General features: G+C 43.6%; 1 protein-coding gene across 1 annotated transcript in view; it reads right to left on the bottom strand.

Moving 5' to 3' along the window:
• LOC139279765 (serine incorporator 1-like) overlaps positions 1–22,349 on the bottom strand; it is a 35,877-nt gene extending 13,528 nt beyond the window's left edge. Inside the window, exons 1-6 of the mRNA XM_070898969.1 lie at positions 22,206–22,349; positions 12,527–12,688; positions 10,169–10,356; positions 4,006–4,085; positions 2,550–2,687; positions 982–1,151 (exon numbers count right to left, since the gene is read on the bottom strand). Coding sequence (XP_070755070.1) covers positions 982–1,151; positions 2,550–2,687; positions 4,006–4,085; positions 10,169–10,356; positions 12,527–12,688; positions 22,206–22,244 — 777 coding nt within the window. The 5' untranslated portion in view covers positions 22,245–22,349. The remainder of the gene's footprint in view (positions 1–981; positions 1,152–2,549; positions 2,688–4,005; positions 4,086–10,168; positions 10,357–12,526; positions 12,689–22,205) is intronic.
• Between the last annotated feature and the right edge of the window lie 976 nt (positions 22,350–23,325).

The following is a 23,325-nucleotide window of genomic DNA, read 5'->3' as shown; positions in this document are numbered from 1 at the left end:
CAAAGCTCAGTTCTAATCCAAAATGGTTTCCTGCAGTTGCTTTTGACTCCAAAACTTCACCCTACTTGTTTATACTATTACTGCAACCTACCTAAATTTAACTCTGATCTGTTCATTCCAAATTAAAACCCTTTCGTTCCAATAAGTATAGGAATCATAAGCTGTGTGCACCAAAGGCCTTTTGCCTTTCCTTTTCTTACATATGCTTACTAGATCTGCAAGTTATAGTTATGCCTTTTACCCTATTGTAAATATCAGTAATAGGCACCTCATCCAAATCATGTAAGCAGGTATTAAAATTTCTATAAAAATCTCAAAGAAAAGATGGCATTGATTAAAAAAACCTTCACGTGTACTCTGTACAGATAAATATTCTTATTTAAAACTCAAACAAGATTCAAAATAAAATATCTCCAGCCCTCAGCTCAGCTGCATATCTCCTCCCCTGAACTTGGTATGGCACAAAGGGTCCTCAGAAGTTTGCTGAATTGGCTACTTGTGTGCCAAGATAGCAGGTATAGATATGAAATTACGGATGGCTCACAGCCAAGCCCAAATCTGCTGTCACTCGACACCCAAGCACGTTCCAATGTGGATCACTGGGCAATCAGGAGTGGGAACCCTGGTTGATTTTTCCTTCTGTAACCCAGAGATGCAGCGGCCATTTGAACCACCCCAACTGATATCAGCAAACTCAACCCAGGTCGGACTCAAACCAGGAATCTTCTTGGTCCAAAGATTTCGTGCCATACCGAGCAGTGCGTTTACCCCGAAGGGAATCAAGTAGTAGTTTTGGTATATGTTAGAACAATCAAGCTTTCTTCTATATAATGCCTCTAATTTAGCAAAATATTGCAGGATCTCAGTGTGGAGTCAGAAAACCCCATCATAGAACAGCTGGTGAATTTGAGACATATACATGGATATTTATTTTTGTCCCAGCATTGCATGTCGTGCTCACAAACTCTGTCATTTTCTTACCTGAACCTTTGGTAGGACAGACACAATGGAGACAATGATGCAGAAAATGAGGTTCAGACTGATGAAGGCTTTATTTGCTGCACAGTCATCAGGCTTAGTGTAAAAAATATACAAAACCACCACTGCAGCCAGTGCAATGAGATAGTGGAGGAGCGTACAGATAAACAAGGCTGCAAAATAAGGAGGGAAGACAGTGTGAAAATGGGCACAATAATTTCAGAAGTATGCGCTAATTAGAGACCAATACAAATATATACAATTATAAAAACTATGATGCAAAATATATATTTAGGTCAATATCATCATTTGAAGTAAATGATTAACTGGTCAGAATCAAAGTGGAACATTCATGTAGTACCCTGTCATTATTCTTCAATACTATCACTAAGCATGAATATTTAACACAATATAGCTATGTCCACTTAAACTGTGAAAGACACCCAGCACTACAATGACAGATTTTTGCCTTTCCAAACTTAAGTTGTGTCTGGAGAGCATTTTGGTCAACAGAACACCAGGGCAAAGTATTGATAGTTGCAGGCTCATCACTGGTGCTGGGGTCACCAGAAGATATGGCCTTGCATATTAACAAGGACAGCTAAACCTATTTTGCACACAGTGAAATTAAAAGTCTACGTAACTGCGAAAATAAGCATGAGTCAGCTTAAGAACCGGACAATAATTTGAAAAAGCAAAATGTGATTAAATTGATAACGAGCAATTGCGGAGTGCTACTAATCCTGCTCATCTTTGCAAATGCAGCCATCACTTTCTATGTCAATAGGTCATGTGGTACATTTTCTTGGTTTATCATGAATGAGACACATGGCTGTGTACATTATATATACCCTGACATACAGCTAAGTGATTCCGTTACAGTAACTCATTAAATTTGCTTGTACGAACAATCCCAAACACAAGGAACATCACTTCAGTTTATTTAGAATACAGTCACCCATACACGAGAAGGAAGACATTCTTTAATGTTGTGCAGTGGAGTTCTTGAATAATGCTTTTAATACATAACCTCAAACTGCTCCAGTCATTAATTTACCAGAGTGTTTAAACAATTCAGAATGCTCCTCCGAAGTGAGATTGGAGGGAAAATCTACAGTTGCACTGTTCGATGGTTGTTGTAGTTCAAGTGAACAAAGTGCAACAACTTCATACACCTTTCATTAGGCCTCAAATCCCGGCGGGGTCACTGACGAGTAAAGGCAACATAATGAATTGGTCCTCCGAGCAACAGGGTCACAGCACAATAGGAGCAAGGTCCACACTGGGATTCCCAACACAATGAGCTCTGGATCTCAGCTTTTGGATCAAGTACAGGCACTTGGCTACAAGAATAGAGGGAATTAAAGGGAAAAAAAGTAGGGGGGGTCACTCGTGTCTGTGTGGCCCATCACGTGGTGAGCGAGATAACGGCAGGACCAGCAGTTTCCTTCAAGCAGATCGCCTGCCTATCCTCTCATCAGAATGTGAATTATGTGCGAGATAAGCATCGTTCAAAGGGATTTTAATAATGGAAACTGCAAGGATAAAATCGTATACTTATTTTTACATACCAGAATACCAGCACTTGGTGTTTCCCTCTTCCATGTTCTGAACCCAGGACTGGCTCCAGGAGTGAGCAAAATCGATGAGAAGAATCAGCTGGATGAGAATGAAGCAGAAAGCCCCAACCACACCAAAATAGAACCACACTGAGAACATAAAAGAAACCAATTAGCTCATTAAGACAGACAACGTAACCTAACTAATAGCCTACTGGGTAAAGCAGCATGCAGTGCTACACAAAGACTTACAACTAGAAAGTCTCAGTTCGATTCTCAGTCTGCACTGAGTTAGCGGATCAAAGCTCGGCATCAGCTGGCCTTCACATTTGGCCAAGGGACAAAAAAATATTAAGTCAGTATTCTAATCCTGATCATGACTTGGTGATCGCTTTTGGAAAGTGAGTGTCTGTGGATGTAGGATGAGGACAGGATACAAACAGGAGCAGGTCATTCAGTCCCTCGAGCCTGTCCCACCATTCTATGTCATCAATGGGGCGAAGGGGAAAAGAGATGGGCAGTGAAGATCTGGCTTTTAACATTTTTTTTAAACCAAGAACAGAAGCACAGCTCCTGCAGGCAAGCAACAATGCAGCTGAAGTTCATCTGAAACACCTCAATTCTTCGTAATTACAAGTCACAAGTGTGGCCAAATAGTTGTCCCAAAGGATAATTTTCCTCCATTTAAAAAGACATTCCATCACAGGACATGAAATCAAGTCATTTAGAGCAAAACTTGTTTGATCCCTGCTCTTGACAGTTGATTGCAGCCAGGATGTTGGCAGGAATGCAACAATTGACCACAGTACAACAGGGTTGGGGCAGGGAATAAAATCTGCTAGCATTCAGACTCCAGATTCATCTGCGGTAGAAATTGTTCATCTTTGGATGCCGGCTGAGGCTAGGATCATCTCTGTTGTGATGTCCTCCACGACTAAACAGTCTAGTAACACCCAGTGTTTAGGTTACTGCACGACGCATGGCCACTTGGGCAAGGTACCAGAAGGCTGCTGGTACCCGAACCAGCAAAATGTCAGCGCTTTCAGGAAGAGAGGGGAAAAAGGTACAAGGGCTCAGTCTGCTTGGGAATAGGTAGTTTCAGAAAGTACTCCTTGCAGTGCAAACCTAATCAATGTTACATGCCCCCTTTGCATTACAGCATTACCACTAATGGCAGCTCCTGCTCTAGTAGCACTGCTCTTTTCACCTCCGTGTCACTGGTGGCAAATGTAAACAGCCGTTCTGGTCATAGTCTGAAACATTGCTTTTCTTTTGTGCTTTGAGTACACTGAAGATCGAATTGGTGACTTTCTCAACCCATGATCAATAGTGCACTATCCACTGAACCACTCAGGGATATTGGATAAATCGCTGCATACAATTTTCAATACAGGAACAAGAGCGAGATTGATAAATCTTATGACACTACTATACAAGTGTTTCTTTACAGAGATGGTATTGACAATACCTGTTGTAAAGGTTCCTTCAGGAATGAAGAATGCACCAACAGTGATTCCCACCAAGGCCAGAAATTTGAAAAACCAGAACCTAAACAAAAAGACAAACAGATACCCATTACAATGACTACTCCCCCACAACAGGAGCTATCAATAGAAACATAGAAACATAGAAAATAGGTGCAGGAGTAGGCCATTCAGCCCTTCGTGCCTGCACTGCCATTCAACAAGATCATGGCTGATCACCCACCCCAGCACCTCCCCTCCACACCCCCCCCCCGACCCCCCCAGCCGCAAGGACCACATCCAACTCCCTCCCGAACACATCCAATGAACTGGCATCAGCAACTCTCCGCAGCAGGGAACCCCACAGGCCAACAACTCCGAGTGAAGAAGTCTCTCCCAATCCCAACCCCAAACAGCCCACTCCCCATCCCAAGACCGTGCCCCCCGCCCTCAGCACCGGACCCACCCAACACCGGGAACACTCCCCCCGCACCCATCCCGCCCCGTCCCGTCAGAATCCTTCCCAAATGCCGAACATCCCCGGATGTCGAGCCCCCAGCCCTGGCCATCCCGGAGCCACGCATAAATGCATTATGCTCCTGACTGGAACACATGGGGAGCTAGTTTCCTTCTCCAAGTGGATAATGCACTAGACTAGTTTGTTGAAAAAAAAAGTGATACTAGGTCAATTACCAGTTTGGAAACTTAACTGTTGTCATACCCTAGAGCTGCTCCAAATGATAAGAAAAACAAAAAAGTCAGCCTAAATTACAAAATTGCTATCCAGCACCCACTGCGAGAAAGTGTGTTGATGTCAAGGAAGGGCAGAATTAGTCTTGGCTGTGATGTCCCCATGGATTGCTGACACTCGTGTCTGGGCCAGTTGAACGAGTAGGTATCAGAGGGCTGCTGGTGCCTGCGAATGGTATTCTAGCAAGAATTATCATCAGGGGAGTTCAGGTATTTCTCCAAGAGTTTTAGACCCTGCAGTCTTTCCACCACTTCAATACTGCAGCCTCTTCGAAGAAGAGCATGAGTGTTATCCTCAGGAGACCTAGCCAATATTTATCCCTCAAACCAAATTCTAAAACAGATTATCTGGTCATTATCAGGATTGCCGATTGTGGGATCTTGCTGCGTGCAATTTGGCTGCCGTACTTCCTACAATACAATGGTGACTATACTTCAAAAGTAATTCATCAGCTATAAAAGCACTTTGGGACATCCGGAGGTGTTGTATAAATGCAAGTCTTTCTTTCTTGCATTAAATTTCTGATCTTCACTGTGATTTAATTCTAAGTCCATGGTTTTCAAACTGGGATCCATTAACTTCAGGCAGGGGAAATTCTTGGTGGCCGCCCATTTCAGAATTTTTCTGCATTTACCAACTTATTAACATGTCATTTCTAATGCTTTATACTGGTAGAAACATTTTTCTGATGACTACATCTCTACTGACATTGGGGTCAAGTTTCAGGCCACACCTGGAACGCCGCAGCCCCGACATGGATGCCCGTTTTTCGCACCTAAAAGCACGACAAAAAATGTACCTCGTAATTGGGCTCCCTGCAGGTCCCTCTGAGCACGGCGCGGCGCGCAGCGCAGACAGCAGCGAGGGGGCGGAGCCACAGAGTCGTGCCTATTCTGCAAGTCCAGGGGGGCAGGGCCAAGTAAAATGAGAGAATGTCGTGCCGGCAGCCCTGCGCGTGCGTGTTGGAGCGCGCAGTAGCCCATAAACATTGGCACTCAGCCATTTTTAAAGCAACTTAAAGAAAAGTGCTGATTTGTCTCGTGGATCTCTGGAAAGGCTTGGGATTAAATTTTGGTGATTTTTTTGTGTGTCTGAAGGAGTGCTTTTAACAGCACTGTTGAAGAAATCACCTGCTGAAATCAGTGACTGCTGCTTTTCACTGCTAAACTTCCAGAACAGGTGCTGCTTAGGTGCATGCAAATTAAGAACTGTGTTTTGAAAAATAAGAGTGTCAATTCAATACAGCAATGGAACAACGTCCACAAAGAACAAAGAATTTCTTGCATGAGGAAGTGGAGATATTAGTCAACGTCATTGAGCAGAGATGGCAGGAGCTAGATACCAGCAACAGAGGTCGCATAAAAGTGCCACCTAAAGAAATGACGAAACGCTGGAACCAAGTTGCAGAAGATTACTGCGCAGTGGTGCAGACCACGAGATCTGGAAGCCAGTGTAAAAAGAAATGGCACAACCTTGGTCAAGTAGTTAGTGCAAGTAATATTTCCATTTTTTAATATAATCGTAATTGTAACAGGTCTATCTGTATGCCCCACCCTGCAGAAAGACACACTCGAAAGTTATATTTTACTCTTTGCAGAAGAAACTGGCCCACAACAAAAGGGAAGCAACTCAAACAGGAGGAGGCATGCCCAATCTGCAACCACTGACTCTTGGAACAGAGGGTAGCTGCTATGATGAGTCGTACACGGAGAAAACCAATCAGTACAGCACAAGCTGGGCCCGCACACGAGGAAGAGGGCAAGTCCTGAAAATGCATCGTGGCCCTTCATATCAACCTGCTGCCTGGCCTGCTATGTGAGAGAGTACTCATGCCACCCATCCTGCCCCCTTCCTTGCTGTTAAACATTTGACGGTTCTGATGTATTTGGCAAAACATGATGCTGCTGCTGCCAACCCTGAGGATCCTGAAGATACAAAACAAGAACCAGTACAACCAGATGCAGGCGATCCAGACTGGATGATGGCGGCGATGACTGAAATGTCTACAGGGGACAGCTTCCAAATTAATGTTTGTGCGCCCCCATTAAGAGGCATCAGAGTTTCAACCCCTTGCATAGGTTCTGGTTCCATGGTTTTGATTCCGATGTTGCGGGTCCCAGTGGTGCTGGTGATATCATGGAGCAGTTTACAGCCGTTCACCCACCATCCCAGCCCACGGCTCACTCGAGTGCTGCCGTCTGCAACACCGAGCGTCCCACCGTCCCAGCGTCCCAGCCCGCGCCTCCCAGTGCAGTGGTGCCGCGAGGTAGACCCAGGCAGGAGGAGGAGATTGGAGACACGCTCTCCTGAGATGCAGTGTGCAACAGATGCAGCTCAGGTTGTGGCATTGGGTATGGAGACCAATGAGCTTACCCGATCACTCATCGGTAGTATTGTGATGAGGCTGCACACAGGGAGGTTAAAGTAACAGTGACCTCAGTCTTCAATAAGACACTCCAGAGTGAGGAACAGGCCTTAGGGGCCAGCTTATATACAGTGCTCCCAAGGGATGCTGGGATCCCTTGGGACTTCAGGGGATGAGCTCCCTGGTGGCAGATCATGGGAATGCATGCTTTACAGATACACAACAGATAGCATCAGTTCAATGGGTGAAGAGGCAACAGTCCTGACCGGAGAAATAGCAGTAATGACACGGGAACTTAGGGAGGAAATGTCCAAGGGAGTGCAATCGACAGCACACGCCATCAGGGAGGGCATGCAAGCGACGGCACAGGCCCTCATGGAGATAGCTGCTGCAATAAGGGCACACAGCCCCGCCAATCAAATGATACCCCCATGAAGAAGTGAACATTCACTGAGATTTGGTTGAGAGATGGTTGCAGTCTTTCTTTGCTGCTTTTGTTCTTGATGTAGCTGTAGTAGCGTTTTTCAAATTGAAATTGTTTTAAGTTTTGTAACTTTACAACTTAAGTGATCTTAGGGTTTTTAAAAAGTGATTGGTGTAAATGCTCTCACTTTTTGTAACTTATTTAATTTTGCACCTAAAGTGATCTTGACATTTAAATAATCTTGAGTGTAAGATTTTTCACATTGAAATTGTTTTGCAACTTTATAAGTGATCTTAAAAGTTTTTCAAAAGTGATCTTGAAGAGTCATATTACAAAGTAAAGTTTGATACAACAAATATTTTATTAGTGACGTTAATTTTTCAATAGAATATTGTTTCATTAAAACTGAATTATTTTCCATTAACACAACACAACATTGGAACAACTCCAAAGAATAAACTTGTCCATGCACAGCAGAGCCCTCAGGCATCAGTAAATGAAGCATTCACGGATGAGCTGCTGGCACAGGGTTCGAGCAATCGTTAGATGGACAGCCCTCCTCCGACCTCGTGCTCCGGCACTTGCATGCTTTCCTGATCCTCGTCATCATCCTCATCCTGCTCTTCCAAAATACTATCAGGCACTGGATCCTCATGGGTCTTCTGGTTCCACAACGAGCTCCTGCTGCCTCATGGCTAATTTATGGAGCATGCAGCACACAACAGTGAAGTGACCAACAATCTGAGGAGAGTATTTTAAATGGCCTCCGGAATGGTCCAGGCATCGGAAACGCTGTTTCAATATGCTAATGGTCCTCTCAATGATGCTGCGCGTCGCAATGTGCGCCATGTTGTATTGACGGTCAGCTTCTGTCCGTGCCACGCGTAGGGACGTCATGAGCCAGGTAGTCAGGCCCTACCCTTTGTCTCCCAGTAGCCAGCTCTGCCCTTCTGGCTGCTGCTCAAACATGTCAGATATAACGCTGTCGCATAGGATGAATGCATCATGGGTGCTGCCAGGGTATCTCACATCGACTGACATGATATGTTGCTTGTCGTCACACGAGCGGCACATTGATGAGTGGAAACCTTTTCTATTCCTGTACTGCTCGGAATCCTCCACAGGTGCTCGCAAGGCTATGTGGGTACAATCAGTGCAGCCCTGTACCTTTGGGAAGCCAGCAATCCTGAAGAAGCCCACAGCCCTCATGGATCGCTTGTGCGGTCATTGGGAAATTGATGAAGTCATCCCTCCGCGCATACAGTGCAGCAGTGACCTGGTATACGCAAGCATGTAGTGCACGTTGAGTGATGGCGCACACATCTCCAGTTGTAGCCTGAAACGATCCAGAGGCATAGAAGGCAAGTGCAGCTGTTACCTTCACTTCAACAGACAAGGCAGTTGGCGTTCTCCTTCTGGGCTGCAAATCTGCTGCTCTCAGCATATCACAGATCGCAACGACAACTTCTCTGCAGAAATGCAGCCTTTCGACACAATCAGCCTCGCTCATGTCCGGGTACGAGCGCCTGGCTCGATATTGCCAACGTGGGTAAGGTTTCCTGCCCATCAGCCTACGGGCTATGACATTCCTGGTGCAGTGAGCTCTAATCAGTTCTCCCCTATGCAGTGAATTGCTGGCAAACCATTGCATAATTCGTGGTGTTGACAATGCAGCACCCATTCTGCAATTACAAATTTAAGTTTCAAACTGGCTATCTGGCTGCCTCTCCCTGGCCAAATGGCCTCAGCCTCCCTCGCAGCTTGAAGGCTGCTTGTCCTGTCTTCGGCCGCTGTCAGCCACTGCCGCTGCCCCTATCCCGTGGCCGAATGGCCTCAGTTACCCTCGCAGCTCGAAGACTGCTTGCTGTGTCTTTGGCTGCCGTCGAGCCACTGACACCGCCCCTGTCTCCTTCATGGAAGGAAGGCCTGCCTGAAGCATTGCAGCTCAAAGGCTGCTTGCTGCCGTTGTTGTTGGGCTGCCATCGAGTCACTGACGCCGCCCCTGTCTCTTACATGGAAGGCCTACCTGAAGCACCGCAGTTCAAAGGCTGCTGCTGCTTCACACAGGTAGGAATATTCAATATTTTGTATTTGCTTTGTTTATAATTTTTTATTCAGCATGGCTTTTTATTTGTATAAGAAAGACTGTTGAATGCTTGTAGAATTTAATTACTTCCCTCCCCTCCCCACCCCTCCCCTGCACCCCCCTTGTTCCCTACACCTGATTTGTAACCTATGCCTGATTTCGAAAGTGTAGGCAAGGTTTTTCTGAGCATACAAAAATCTAGACTTATTCCATTCTAAAAGTTAGTTTGGAGTAAGGTTTCACTGCCTAAACTTTCAAAACAGGCATAAGTAGCCGGACACGCCCCCTTTTAGAAAAAAAAAATCTGTTCCAAAATGAAACTGTTCTAACTCACTAGAACTGGAGCAAACTAAATGCCAAAAATTGCAATTTCTAAGATATTCCATTCTAAACCAGTTGTTCCAAAAAAAATAGGAGCAACTCAGGCTAAACCTTGACCACATTAACTCAGATCTGTCACACAATTCAGAAACCGCTCAAAGCTAGTCTCTTTAACATTACTATTATAATCAAATGGACATCTTTGCTTTTAAGTGGCTCACCCATTCTGCAGTGCGCCCCTCGGGTCTCTGCTGCTCTTCACTTGGATCATGATCAAAGCGAACAGGAAGAAGAAGCCAGCCATACCAAAGCACATGCGATACACGGACTTATAACCCACGACGATATCACAGTTAACTTTCCCCTCAATGAAGGGAATACTTGAACTTCCCTCACAAAATCCAGGAATCTGGAAATAAGAGATAAAAAATATTATTTGAAAGTCTGGTTTATTTTTTTAGTATTGGCACACCACCTACCTCTCTCTTCATTAGGCAATTTCCATTACAAATGGTGGACACAGGAATTTGTATGATAAGTACATGCAAAAGCAAGATTTTTATGACCATCTATATACTTTAGTGAGGTCAGAAACAGACATTTCTTGAAATTGCACTGTTATATTGGCAGGTGCATGAAAATTTTGTCTGCCATTTTAAATATAGAGGCATTTACCTGCCATTTGAAAAAGCAAAGAAATTTCATACATATTATGCATGCATTTATATTATGCAGCATAATTTTACACCTACAGTTTAGAATCCATGCCATCAGAAGCCAGTGGAATATACACCAGAATCTTGCAGAAAGAGGCTCCAGGTGACGATTTCAAGAACTCTAGGAATACACCAGTCAAATCTCAAGACTGGAGTATGGAAATACAGGTATTTTAAAATGTAACGAGACATGAACCCAGGAATTATAGACCAGTTAGTCAGTCTGACACTGAAAAGAAAAATGCCCGACTGTATTCTTGAGGAAGTAGCAAACAGTGGCACGAGTTACCAAATGAATACAATCACAACAAATGATTTGTTGTGACAAGTGATGAATCTCAGTGTCTCTGCGACTTGGGAAGCACAGTGTGTTACATCCAAGCTTAGAAATTCTGTCGTTCTGTGCCAAATATAGTAAAACTCTCAGGAGACATTTTAAGTCTTCGAATAATATGAAGGCAATTACAGTTAATATCAACAAAGCAAGACAGACTGAAAACTAAACAAACAGAAAAAACAGAAGGCTTTGTTAAGTAGAGATGTTATTTGGGAGGACAGCTCTTGCTCCTCTGCTGTTTACACTATATATATAAAAACAAGATGGGGATTCTCACATTGAACTTGCTGATGCTACCAAGTATTAAGAGTCAGTGGTTGCTTAATCTTTAAAATGTCTGCTAATATGCACTGGTACAGGAAAACTGGATGGATGCCCACTAGCAAAAGAAGAATGATTTGGGTGTGATTTAATTGCAAAGATTCAGCTAAAATAAGCTGGTTGTCATCAACACTAATTAATGCTGCAACACATTGCTAGGACATCACAAGTCAAAACAAGTTTATTTTACTCTATTAATACTAAAAGAACACTGTGCTTGGAACATTGTGTGCCATTTAGAGCACCCTGTTTACAAAAGGAAATTGATATACTGCAGGAAGTGTAGGATAGAGCAAGTGCCAAGGGATTCCAAGACATAAAATACTAAGTTGCACAGATCAAATTGGATTTGCTCTCATGGAAAATACTAAGGAGGATTATCATCCTGGCTCTAAGAATTCTGGTATGGATGTTGGAAATTTTTCTTCTCAAATCTGATGATCTCTCCTGAAAATAGTGACGTGCTGGGATAGGGTTCCAGCTGTGTGAAGTGACTCTCTCTCTGCCCCCTGCAGGATCCCACCCAAGTCGTCATTTTTCATGTGTCAGCCCAGTGAGTGCTGGTAAGCTAGACAGTCGAGCCCAACCAACAACCACAGAAGTTTAGCAAGGGTCACTGGATACCAGTGAGGAGTGGGAACCCGGAGTGATTTTTTTTTTTAAGCCTCAGATCTGGCCCAAGGCTCAGAGGTCAATTGTAGCAACCCAAAAATGCTGTCTGAGCATTCAGCATTCACTCCCTCCACCACAGGCATACAGTGGCTGCAGTGTGTACCATCTACAAGATGCACTGCAACAACGCACCAAGGCTTCTTCAGCAGCACCTTCCAAATCCATGACCTCTATGACCTAGAAGGACAAGGCCAGCAGGTGCATGGGAACACCATCACCTCCACATTGCCCTCCAAGTCACACTATCCTGACTTGGAAGTATATCGCCGTTCCTTCATAGTCCGATGGGTCAAAATCCTAGAACTCCTCCATAACAGCATTGTGGGAGTACCTTCACCACACAGACTGCAGCGGTTCAAGACGGCGGCTCACTCCCACCTTCTCTAGGGCAATTAGGTATGGGCAATAAATGCCGGCCTTGCCAATGACACCCACATCCCATGAATGATTAAAAAAAAATATAGCACCTTTCATGACCACCGGACAAGATGTCGATATATATTTTAAATCTTTTACATGAATTCACTGCTTACCTTCTTCAGTTGGGCCTCTATGCCAGGCATTATCATGATACAGGAAACAATTGTTCCAAGGAGCAGGAAGAAGCCATAGATAAGGCGAGTCACCACTGAGTTCCTGGTCGAGGGACAGCAGCCAGAAAGCAGGCATGGTGCACTCCCACACAGACACGAGGCCTAAAAAACAGAAAATGCAATCAGAGAGTTAAGAGCTTAAAGCAGCTTCAAATTTACCTTTTAAACTAACAATAATTTGCATTTATATTGCGCCTTTAACAGAGCAAAAAACTCACTGGCTTTTCACAGAAATAAAGGAAAATGCTCAGAGATAATTTACAGACAAAACACGGCATAGGCCTCAAATCATTTAATTTCATTCCTTGCATAATAAAATGAAATTACTTCACTTCCTTAATAAAAAAAAATTTAAATAGCTATTTTAATCTGCATCCTGACTGACTGCCAACTTCATGCCATGTCCAACCCTAATGTCTTGGTGCTGATTCTTGGCTCAGACATGCCCAATAGTGGGAGGTGGTGTTAAAGGAGAGAGGGAAGGAGGGGAAAAGTGATGGTAAGTGGGGAAGGTGGTAGCAACATTTTGCCGATGACCATTCAAACATTAGGTCAGTAGAGAGCCTGGTTTTGATATATATTCCTTTCATCTACAAAATGTATTGGCCTGAATTTTGCATGAGAATAACATTGAGGCCAACAGCGCTCATCGTTATGGAGTAAATCAGATAGCAACTTCCGGGAGTACGCACACACGCAGTTTAATGCGGAAATCAGGAAGTTGGTCGGAATTACCTTGCTCCTCCACAGGCTGTGCAACAACAGTACCACGCCAATAGATTCGGCATTGAAATTCATACACAAATGGCACAAAGTTGCAGTACTTACCCATTAGTTACCCACTAAACATGCCAGAAAAAGTTTGGGGTGGTGCATTCAAGTGCAAGTGATTTTTGAACAATGTGATTTTTGAACAATGTGATTAACAATGTTCCGATTAAGCCGCTTGGCTGCGCAGTCCTCGGGACCTCCCACACAGCCAGCTTTCCAATGTGAAAATCCCACACTCCCAAAAAAAGGAGGGGACATTGGTGACAAGTTGTAATTACTGCCAAAACAACCTCTCTGGCACTGAAAATTTATTTTTACAAGTGTGGAGTCTCATTCTCTCAGAAATTAATGAATGTTGGATTTTTTTTTTAACTTTTTTGTCTGTCTCTTTTCTCTGTGATTTTTCAATCCCCCTCTTTATTTCACTTTTTCTATATGATTTAAATCTAATCTATACTTCCTGGTTTAGACTGCATGCCTCAGTGAGGATTCTTCAATCTGATTGATTGAAGAGCCATGCTGCTGCTTGCTCTGCTCACACATACCAGATCTCCTGTAGAGGGCGCCACACCAGATCAGATGCCTGATGACAGCAAGTTAGAATGCATGTATGTAAATGCAGTGTGGTGAATAAGGTTGGCGAGCTACAAGCACAATTAGCTGTGTGGGACTGTGATGGAGTGGAAATAACAGAAACGTGGCTTAAAAATAGGCAAGAGCATTTCTGCATCAATATTCTTAGTGCTGTAGAATTCATATCTTTCCCCATTGGTAGGAGGTGGAAGGGGGCTGGTGGAGGGAGAAAAGTTCACATTTGTTCATCAAGATACACACACCAAGTCTAAAAACCAACAGCTCCAGTTCAAACTTCTCAATACAGTTTTTGTTTTCTGCCAGTTCTTCCCCTTATCTCCAGGGACTGAATTAATTACGTACTTGAACAGATGAACAAATACAAAATTACATGTATACATTGGCAAACAACATTTTAACTGCACAGGCTCCAAATAAAATGCTTGCTTTCTCGTATTTTAATGTAATTACTAAAAAGTCACCGGGGTTATGGTGAAGAACATAATAGGAGCAGGAGTAGGCCATTTGGTCCCTGGAACCTGCTCCGCCAGTCAATAAGATCATGGCTGACTTGATCATGGACTCAGCTCCACTTCCCTGCCAGCTCCCCATAACCCTTTACTCCCCATCACTCAAAAATCTGCATCTCCACCTTAAATATATTCAATGACCCAGCCTCCACAGCTCTCTGGGGCAGAGAATTCCATAGATTTACAAGCCACAGAAAAAATTTCTCCTCATCTCAGTTTTAAATGGGCAGCCCCTATTCTAAGAACTTGCATTGATAAAGTGCCTCAGCAAGGTCTCTTTCAAACATTCCAAAACACTTCACCTACAATTAAGTAGTTGTCACACACCTGATCCATCATCAAAACCACTTTTCTCCGCTGAAATATCACCCACCTCCACCACAGAAACCCCAGTCCATGCTGTTGTGACATTATGGCTGGACATTCCCAGTCCTCTCGATCATCCAAGAACATAATAGGGGTAGGAGTAGGCCATACAGCCCCTTGAGCCTGCTTCACCATTCAATATCATGGCTGATCTTCTACATCACCTCAACTTTCCCATCCTATCTCGATTCACTTAATGCTCAAAAATCTAACGATTTCAGTCTCGAATTTGCTCAACGACCGAGTAGAAAATTCCAAAGATTCACAACCCACTTAGGGAAGAAACTTTTCCTCATCTCAGCCCTAAGTGGCCAATCCCTTATCCTGAGACTATGACCCAGAGTTCTAGACTCTCCAGCCAGTGGAAATCAGGCTATCAGCATCCACCCAGTCAAGCCATCGAACGAACAGGTTTTTCATTCTTCTAAACTCCAGAGAATATAGGCCCATTCTACTCAATCTCTCCTCATACTACAGCAATCTCATCCCAGGAATCAGTCTAGTGCACCTTCGTTGCACTACCCCCACGGCGGGTATATCCTTCCTACCAACACAGAGGCCTGCATCTCCGTCGTCGGTGTATCCGCCAAGCTGCACCGGTTGCCCGTGCGCTACTGCGTCCGCGGTCGTCGTCCTCGCCCTCGCCCTCGCAGTATCTCTGCTTTGCCACCTCGCTCTCTAAAAAATCTGATGACCCATTTCTTCAACTGTGCTTTTGTTTGTACCCTCCGGAATCACTCCACTCCACTCCACTCCACTCCACTCCACTCCACTCCACTCCACTCCACTCCACTCCACTCCACCCCCTGTAAAGCACTCTTATCTCTTACACATAATTAGTGCAATGGAAATGCAGGTTGCCATTATTATGTGGGGAAATGCAAGTTATTTTGTGCAGCAAAACTGAAGGACAGGTGCAGCATTCTCTCATTACTGCATTGAAGTGCCAGCCTAGATTATGTGCTCCTTGAGTGGGACTTGAACCCAGAGTCTTCTGACCGAGTGCCACCAACTGGGGCTGGAAGCCAGGTATCATCCCAATCACAAGAGCTAAGCTCACCAAAAATGATATTTATTTTCACTCAACATGCCATGTATCAGACATGGGTGAAGTCCCAGTTAAGCTTATACAAGTGATTGGCCAACTTTCTAGTAACACTTCGAATACAGTAAACATTTTGTTGAAAGTAAAAAGTCCTCTTCCTATACTGAAGACCTGCATTTCTTCAAGGGAGTGGGACTAATTGGATAGCTCTTTCAAAGAGCCAGCACAGGCACAATGGGCCAAATGGCCTCCTCCTGTGCCACATCACTAATGATTCTATGATAAAGCTGCAACACTCAATATTTAAAATGAGAAACATACAACATCAGAAGTTCAGATAGCGATGTGGGAAAGTAGTAACTGCCCAAATGTTTTGAAAATAAATTCATAATGAACTGTTTTTTCCAAACTTTGTCCTCTCCAGGCATTTAATGCTACTCTAACATTGGGTATCAATGGAAATTCAGTTTAAAAATAAAATCTGGAAATATAAAGCTGGCATCAGTAAAAGTGACCATGAGACCATTTGACAGTCATAAAACCACATTAATTTATGTCCTTAGGGGAAGGAAACCTTCCATCCCTTGACCTGTGAGTGACTCCAGTCCCACAGCAACAAAACAGACCTCTGAAATGGTCTAGCAAGTCTCTCAGTATCAGAATCACAGTATCCTGTATCACTTTGGATAAAACTACTACCAGCAGTTCAAGAAGAGGGTCCACAATCACCTTCTCAGGGCAACTCGGGATGGGCATTAAATGCCAGCCTTGCCATCAACACCCATAGACCAAGAGTTATTTTTTTTTAATCCATTTTGCTCCATAGCCTACTGCAAGTTTCGAACCAATACAGCAAAGTTAACCTTGTAGTATAAATGTGCCCTTAAATCAAACAAATGTTAAAGCAGCCTTCAAAATAAACACGGTTCAAAGCTAAGGCACAGTGGGAGGTGTCCATTATTGGCACTATATAACTAGTTTTCAAAAAACAGGGAACAAATCAAATTTTATTTAATTTAAACATGCTGGATTTTATTACTAATGTCACTATATGGTGAACATTTGATCCCCACAAGATGCAGCCAGAGACATCCGAAAACCAACAATAAGAGCAAATCACTCGAAATACTTCCTGATGCACCATTTATTTTTCTGAATAATCAGCCATCGAACAGTGACAAAACAAAACTACAATCCACACTGTACCTCACACAGACAAGCTTGGTAAAAAATGTTTGAAACTAGTGAGACCTTGAGAAAGATGCTGCATAATAGAGTAATGAATAAGGCTAGAACATGTGGAGTGAGAGGAAAGTAACAGAAAGGACAAGAGAGAGAGTAGGGGTTAAAGTTAGTTACTTAAACTGGCAAAAGGTGGGAAGGGGTGTTGCACAAGGACCACTGCTGGAACCACTGTTCACTGTTTATAAACAATTTGGACTCTGGAATCAGACGTACAAGTTTAAAATTTGCAGATGACACGAAACAGAAGACATTAATAAACTTGCAGAATTGACCTGTAATTGGCAAATTAACTTCAATATAAATCAGTGGTACATTTTGGAAGGAAGAATAAGGAGGCCATCTACTCCTGAGAAAATAATTAATTATCTAAACTGGGTAGAGGAACAGAGAGATCTTGGGGGTTCAGATACACAAATTACTAAAAGTAGCGATGCAGATTAATAAGGCCATTTTTTTTTTAAAGTGAACAATGCACTGGGGTTAATTTCCAGAAGAATAGCATTGAAAAACAGAAGTTATGTTAAACTTGTATAGAACCTTGGTTAAACCACCTCTGTCTCCATTTTATAAAAAGGAATATAGAGGCACTGGAGAAGGTTCAAAAAAGATTTCCTCAGACAATACCAGAACTGAAAGGTTATCCCCGTCAGGAAAGAATGAATAGGGTGGGGCTCTTTTCACTAGAAAAAAAAAGTCTGAGAGGTGACTTGATCAAGATCTTAAGATTATGGAAAAGATGTTTCCACTTGCAGGAAAGACCAGAACTAGGAGTTATAAATACAAGATAGTCATTAATAAACCCAATAGGGAATTCAAGAAAACATCTTTACCTAGAGTGGTGAGAATGTAGAACTCTCTACAACAAGGTCTAGTTGAGGCTAATAGCATAGATGTATCAAAGTGGAAGCTATATACACAAGGGAGAAAAGAATAGGATATATTGATGGGGTTAGATGAAGGAGGGTGGGAGGAGGTTCATGTGGAGCAGAGACACTGGCATGAACCTGTTGGACCAAATGGCCTGTTTATGTGCTGTAAATACTATGTACTATGTAATACAATTTATCAGAACAGTTTGGGGAAACAACTCTATTCAGATAAATGATTACATACCAATTCCAATTTTGCTCTGCACAAACATCATCAAATTTAGCTTGATAACCCAGTAAAATAGTTATACACTCATGACATGCAGGCAGATCTAGACAGCTCCATTAACAAAATCAGTTCAGGGGAAAAAAACATTGCTCAAATAAACATTAGCCTAGATTGCGATGGAGACATTGTCCTGGATTGGAGCAATGCAGTTTTGATCTTCCACTCCAGAGTCCCCAATCTCAGTCACTCGGCTGTAGATGTCAGGTATCCCCTCTCAAGAGGGGAATGGGGAAACAAATTATTAGGTGAGCAGCAACCATTGGTACTACTCAGAAACAACATGCACTTGCTCCACCTAGTATTCCTCCTGACTGGTTAGAGCAGTGAGTGCCCATTTAAATGGCCACGGTCCAAATGATGCAAAAGATGCGATGATAACAATCACATGAAACTACATCATATGGTTGAATCTGTAATACAGATTGAGGATGAGGAAGTTGTGTTAGAAACGAGCGTACTATGCTTAAACAAAGGGGACTACAGTGGGATGAGGGCAGAGTTGGCTAAAGTAGACTGGAAACAAGGACTAAAAGGTGGCACAATTGAGGAACAGTGGAGGACTTTTAAGGAGCTCTTTCATAATGCGCAACAAAAATATATTCCAGTGAAAAAGAAGGGCGGCAAGAGAAGAGATAACCAGCCGTGGATAACCAAGGAAATAAAGGAAAGTATCAAATCAAAGACTAATGCATATAAGGTGGCCAAGGTTAGTGGGAAACGAGAGGATTGGGAAAATTTTAAGCAACAGCAAAGAATGACTAAAAAAGCAATAAAGAAAGGAAAGATAGATTACGAAGATAAACTTGCGCAAAACATAAAAACAGATAGTAAAAGCTTTTACAGATATATAAAATGGAAAAGAGTGACTAAAGTAAATGTTGGTCCCTTAGAAGATGAAAAGGGGGATTTAATAATGGGAAATGGCTGAGATCTTAAACAATTATTTTGCTTCAGTCTTCACAGTGGAAGACACAAAAACCATGCCAAAAATTGCTGGTCATAGGAATGTGGGAAGGGAGGACCTTGAGATGATCACTATCACTAGGGAGGTAGTGCTGGACAGACTACGGGGTCTGAAGGTAGACAAGTCCCCTGGTCCTGATGAAATGCATCCCAAGGTATTAAAAGAGATGGCAGAAGTTATAGCAGATGCATTTGTTATAATCTACCAAAATTCTCTGGACTCTGGGGAGGTACCAGCGGATTGGAGAGCAGCTAATGTAACACTTCTGTTTAAAAAAGGGGGCAGGCAAAAGGCAGGTAACTATAGGCCGGTTAGTTTAACATCTGTAGTGGGGAAAATGCTTGAAACTATCATTAAGGAAGAAATAGTGGGACATCTGGATAGGAATAGTGCAATCAAGCAGACGCAGCATGGATTCATGAAGGGGAAATCATGTTTAACTAATTTACTGAAATTCTTTGAGGATATAACGAGCATGGTGGATAGAGGTGTACCGATGGATGTGGTGTATTTAGATTTCCAAAAGGCATTCGATAAGGTGCCACAGAAAAGGTTACTGCAGAAGATAAAGGTACACAGAGTCAGAGGAAATGTATTAGCATGGATAGAGAATTGGCTGGCGAACAGAAAGCAGAGATTCGGGATAAATGGGTCCTTTTCCAGTTGGAAATCAGTGGTTAGTGGTGTGCCACAGGGATCAGTACTGGGACCACAATAGTTTACAATATACATAGATGACCTGGAAGAGGGGACAGAGTGTAGTGCAACAAAATTTGCAGATGACACAAAGATTAGTGGGAAAGTGGGTTGTGTAGAGGACACAGAGAAGCTGCAAAGAGATTTAGATAGGTTAAGCGAATGGGCTAAGGTTTGGCAGATGGAATAAAATGTCAGAAAGTGAGGTCATCCACCTTGGGAAAAAAAAAAAACAGTAAAAGGGAATATTATTTGAATGGGGAGAAATTACAACATGCTGTGGTGCAGAGGGACCTGGGGGTTCTTGTGCATGAAACTCTTTTTGGAGTTTATCTGCAAAACAAAACACATTAAACCGTGCCACCCGACCTGGGTGACACACCAGACATTTACAAGGCCCTTTTTTTCCTTTTTTTTGTTTTTTTTTTTTTTGTTTTTTTTTCTTTCTTTTTTTTTTTTTTTTTTTGGGGCACTAAAATCACAATTTTTCCCCAGTGCCCCCTATAAAAGGGAAGGGGACACTAAAAACACCGGCAATTAAAACAAATTAAACTTTAAAAAACGTAAAATCAAATTAAAATTTGGTTGCCGGGCATGATGATGCACTCCAGTCCCTCCGGTGCCCACCTCTCGCAGAAGGCCGCGAGCATACCGGTGGACACCGCGTGCTCCATCTCCAAGGACACCCTGGACCGGATGCAAGAGCGGAAGAGAGGCAGGCAGTCAGGTTGAACGACCCCCTCGACCGCCCGCTGCCTGGACCGGCTGATGGCACCCTTGGCCGTGCCCTGGAGCAGTCCTACGAGGAGGCCTTCGGACCTACCCGCTCCCCTCCGCACAGGGTGCCCAAAGATCAGGAGAGTGGGACTGAAGTGCAGCCAGAATTTCAGGAGCAGCCCCTTCAAATAATGGAACAGGGGCTGCAACCTTGTGCACTCAATAAAAACATGGAACACAGACTCCTCCAGACCGCAGAAATTGCAGGCGGCCTGGGAGTCCGTGAACCGGCTTAAAAATTGAATCCCAAAAGGTTAGTTTGTAGGTGCAGCAGGTAATCAGGAAGGCAAATGAAATGTTGGCCTTCATTGCGAGAGGGATGGAGTACAAAAGCAGGAAGGTGTTGCTGCAACTGTATAAGGTATTGGTAAGGCCGCACCTGGAGTACTGCGTGCAGTTTTGGTCACCTTACTTAAGGAAGGATATACTAGCTTTGGAAGGGGTACAGAGACGATTCACTAGGCTGATTCGAGAAATGAGGGGGTTACCTTATGATGATAGATTGAGTAGACTGGGTCTTTACTCCTTGGAGTTTAGAAGGATGAGGGGTGATCTTATAGAAACATTTAAAATCATGAAAGGGATAGACAAGATAGAGGCAGAGAGGTTGTTTCCATTGGTGGGGGAGACTAGAACTAGGGGGCACAGCCTCAAAATACAGAGGAGCCAATTTAAAACCAAGTTGAGAAAGAATTTCTTCTCCCAGAGGGTTGTGAATCTGTGGAATTCTCTGCCCAAGGAAGCAGTTGAGGCTGGCTCATTGAATGTTTTCAAGTCAAAGATAGATAGATTTTTAAGCAATAAGGGAATTAAGGGTTACGGGGAGAGGGCGGGTAAGTGGAGCGGAGTCCACGTCCAGATCAGCCATGATCTTGTTGAATGGCGGAGCAGGCTCAAGGGGCTAGATGGCCTACTCCTGTTCCTAATTCTTATGTTCTTATGATGATCTAAGCAACAAGAAAACGGCAAGTTCTTGTCCATCCACAAATAAAATCACAAAAAATGCTGCCCACTTAAAATAAAATTACAAAAAACAAAATATTACAAAAAAATTACAAAAACAAAATACAATTTCAAAAATGAATAATAAAAATAAAGGAAACCAAAGTTGGCCTGACACCAAGTTCCTCAAACAGGAAGTGAAAGATTAGCTTTAAACAAAAACAGTCCAATTGTGCGATTTCCCAGCTCGAGGAGGAAGTTGATAATTAAATGCAGCTTTTAAAGACAGAAATTAAAGCGAGTTATTTGTGTCAATATTGTGGGGAAATGTCAGGGCTGTGAGCTATGAGCAAGAAACCCAACACAAACCCACAAATACCTGGGTTTAGGGTCAAGCGTTGGCTCCAGGGAAAGAGGCCACATCTTCAAACCGAACTTAAGCGAGGGCCGGCCGGCCGGCCGGCCTGTTGGGAGGCCAAGAGCCCCGGGCTGGACTAGTGCAAAGCCCCTGGACACCAGACCCCCACTAACCCCCGGGGTAAAAGTACTCACGCAGCTGGCCAAGGAACAGATTCCCAGACAGGCTCCCATGGTGATCGACTGTGAGCTCTAGAACCGGTCACTGAGGAGACGCCACTCCAACTCCTGTTGCTCGCTCGCCTCTCTCCGGGGTTCTGTTTACCGAGTCCTCCTCGGCTCTTTCCGGAGCTTTTCGGAAACGCTCGGGTTTCGGGAGTCCGCTTTTTATTCGGGCGCAGCAACGCCACCCGCAGGCTGGGAGGGTGGCCAGCGGTTCGCTGCAACCACTCCAGGAGTTACAGCCCGCCGCCACAGCGCCACCCGCAGGCTGGGAGGACGTCTGCGGAAATACTCCTCAATTATGAAAGCCAATCGACCAAACTCCACAACAATCTCTTGGTCCTCACATATCTGAATCAGAAGGTTGTGGGTTGAAGTCCCACTCCAGAGATTTAAGCCTATACTCTAAGCTAACACTCCAGTGCAGTACTGATGGTGTGCTGTACTATAGGCCGTGCCACTTCCCTGTGCCCACCTATGACAGACTGTAATTCCCATATTGGACTGTGCAGTCGCCTGAGACCTCACTTTTAGAGTGGAAGCAAGTCTTCCTCGATTTCAAGGGACTGCCAATGATAATGATGATGAGGCCATGCCGCCTTTCATGTGAGACATTAAATTGTCTGCCCTCTCAGGTGGACATAAAAGATCCCATGGCATTATTCGAAAAGAGCAGAGAAGTTCTCCTCAGTGTCCTGGCAAATATTTGTCCCTCAAGCAACATCACTAAAAAATATAGATGATCTCGTCATTTATTTCATTGCTGTTTGTGGGGCCTTGATGTGCGCAAATTTGCTGCCGTTTTACAACATTACAACAGTGGATACAATTCAAAAGTTCTTCATTGGCTGTAAAGCACTTTGGGATGTCTTGAGGTCTTCAAAGCTGAAAGTCCTTTATTTCATTCTATTCCACCCTGACAGGTTTCCCTCCGCAGATGACCATCACTAAAGAAAATGTGTTAACCTGCAATGAAACCTGAACTTATCCCACCATCTATGCTTCTTCAATCTGACCAGAAATTAGCAACAAAAATATTGTAGCCTTCCAGACAATAAGAAAGAACATAAGAAATAGGAGCAGGAGTAGGCCA

This window comes from Pristiophorus japonicus, chromosome 14 (genome assembly GCF_044704955.1).
Source record: "Pristiophorus japonicus isolate sPriJap1 chromosome 14, sPriJap1.hap1, whole genome shotgun sequence".
Taxonomy (NCBI): Eukaryota; Metazoa; Chordata; class Chondrichthyes; family Pristiophoridae; genus Pristiophorus; species Pristiophorus japonicus.
This window is presented reverse-complemented; position numbering and strand designations above follow the sequence as displayed.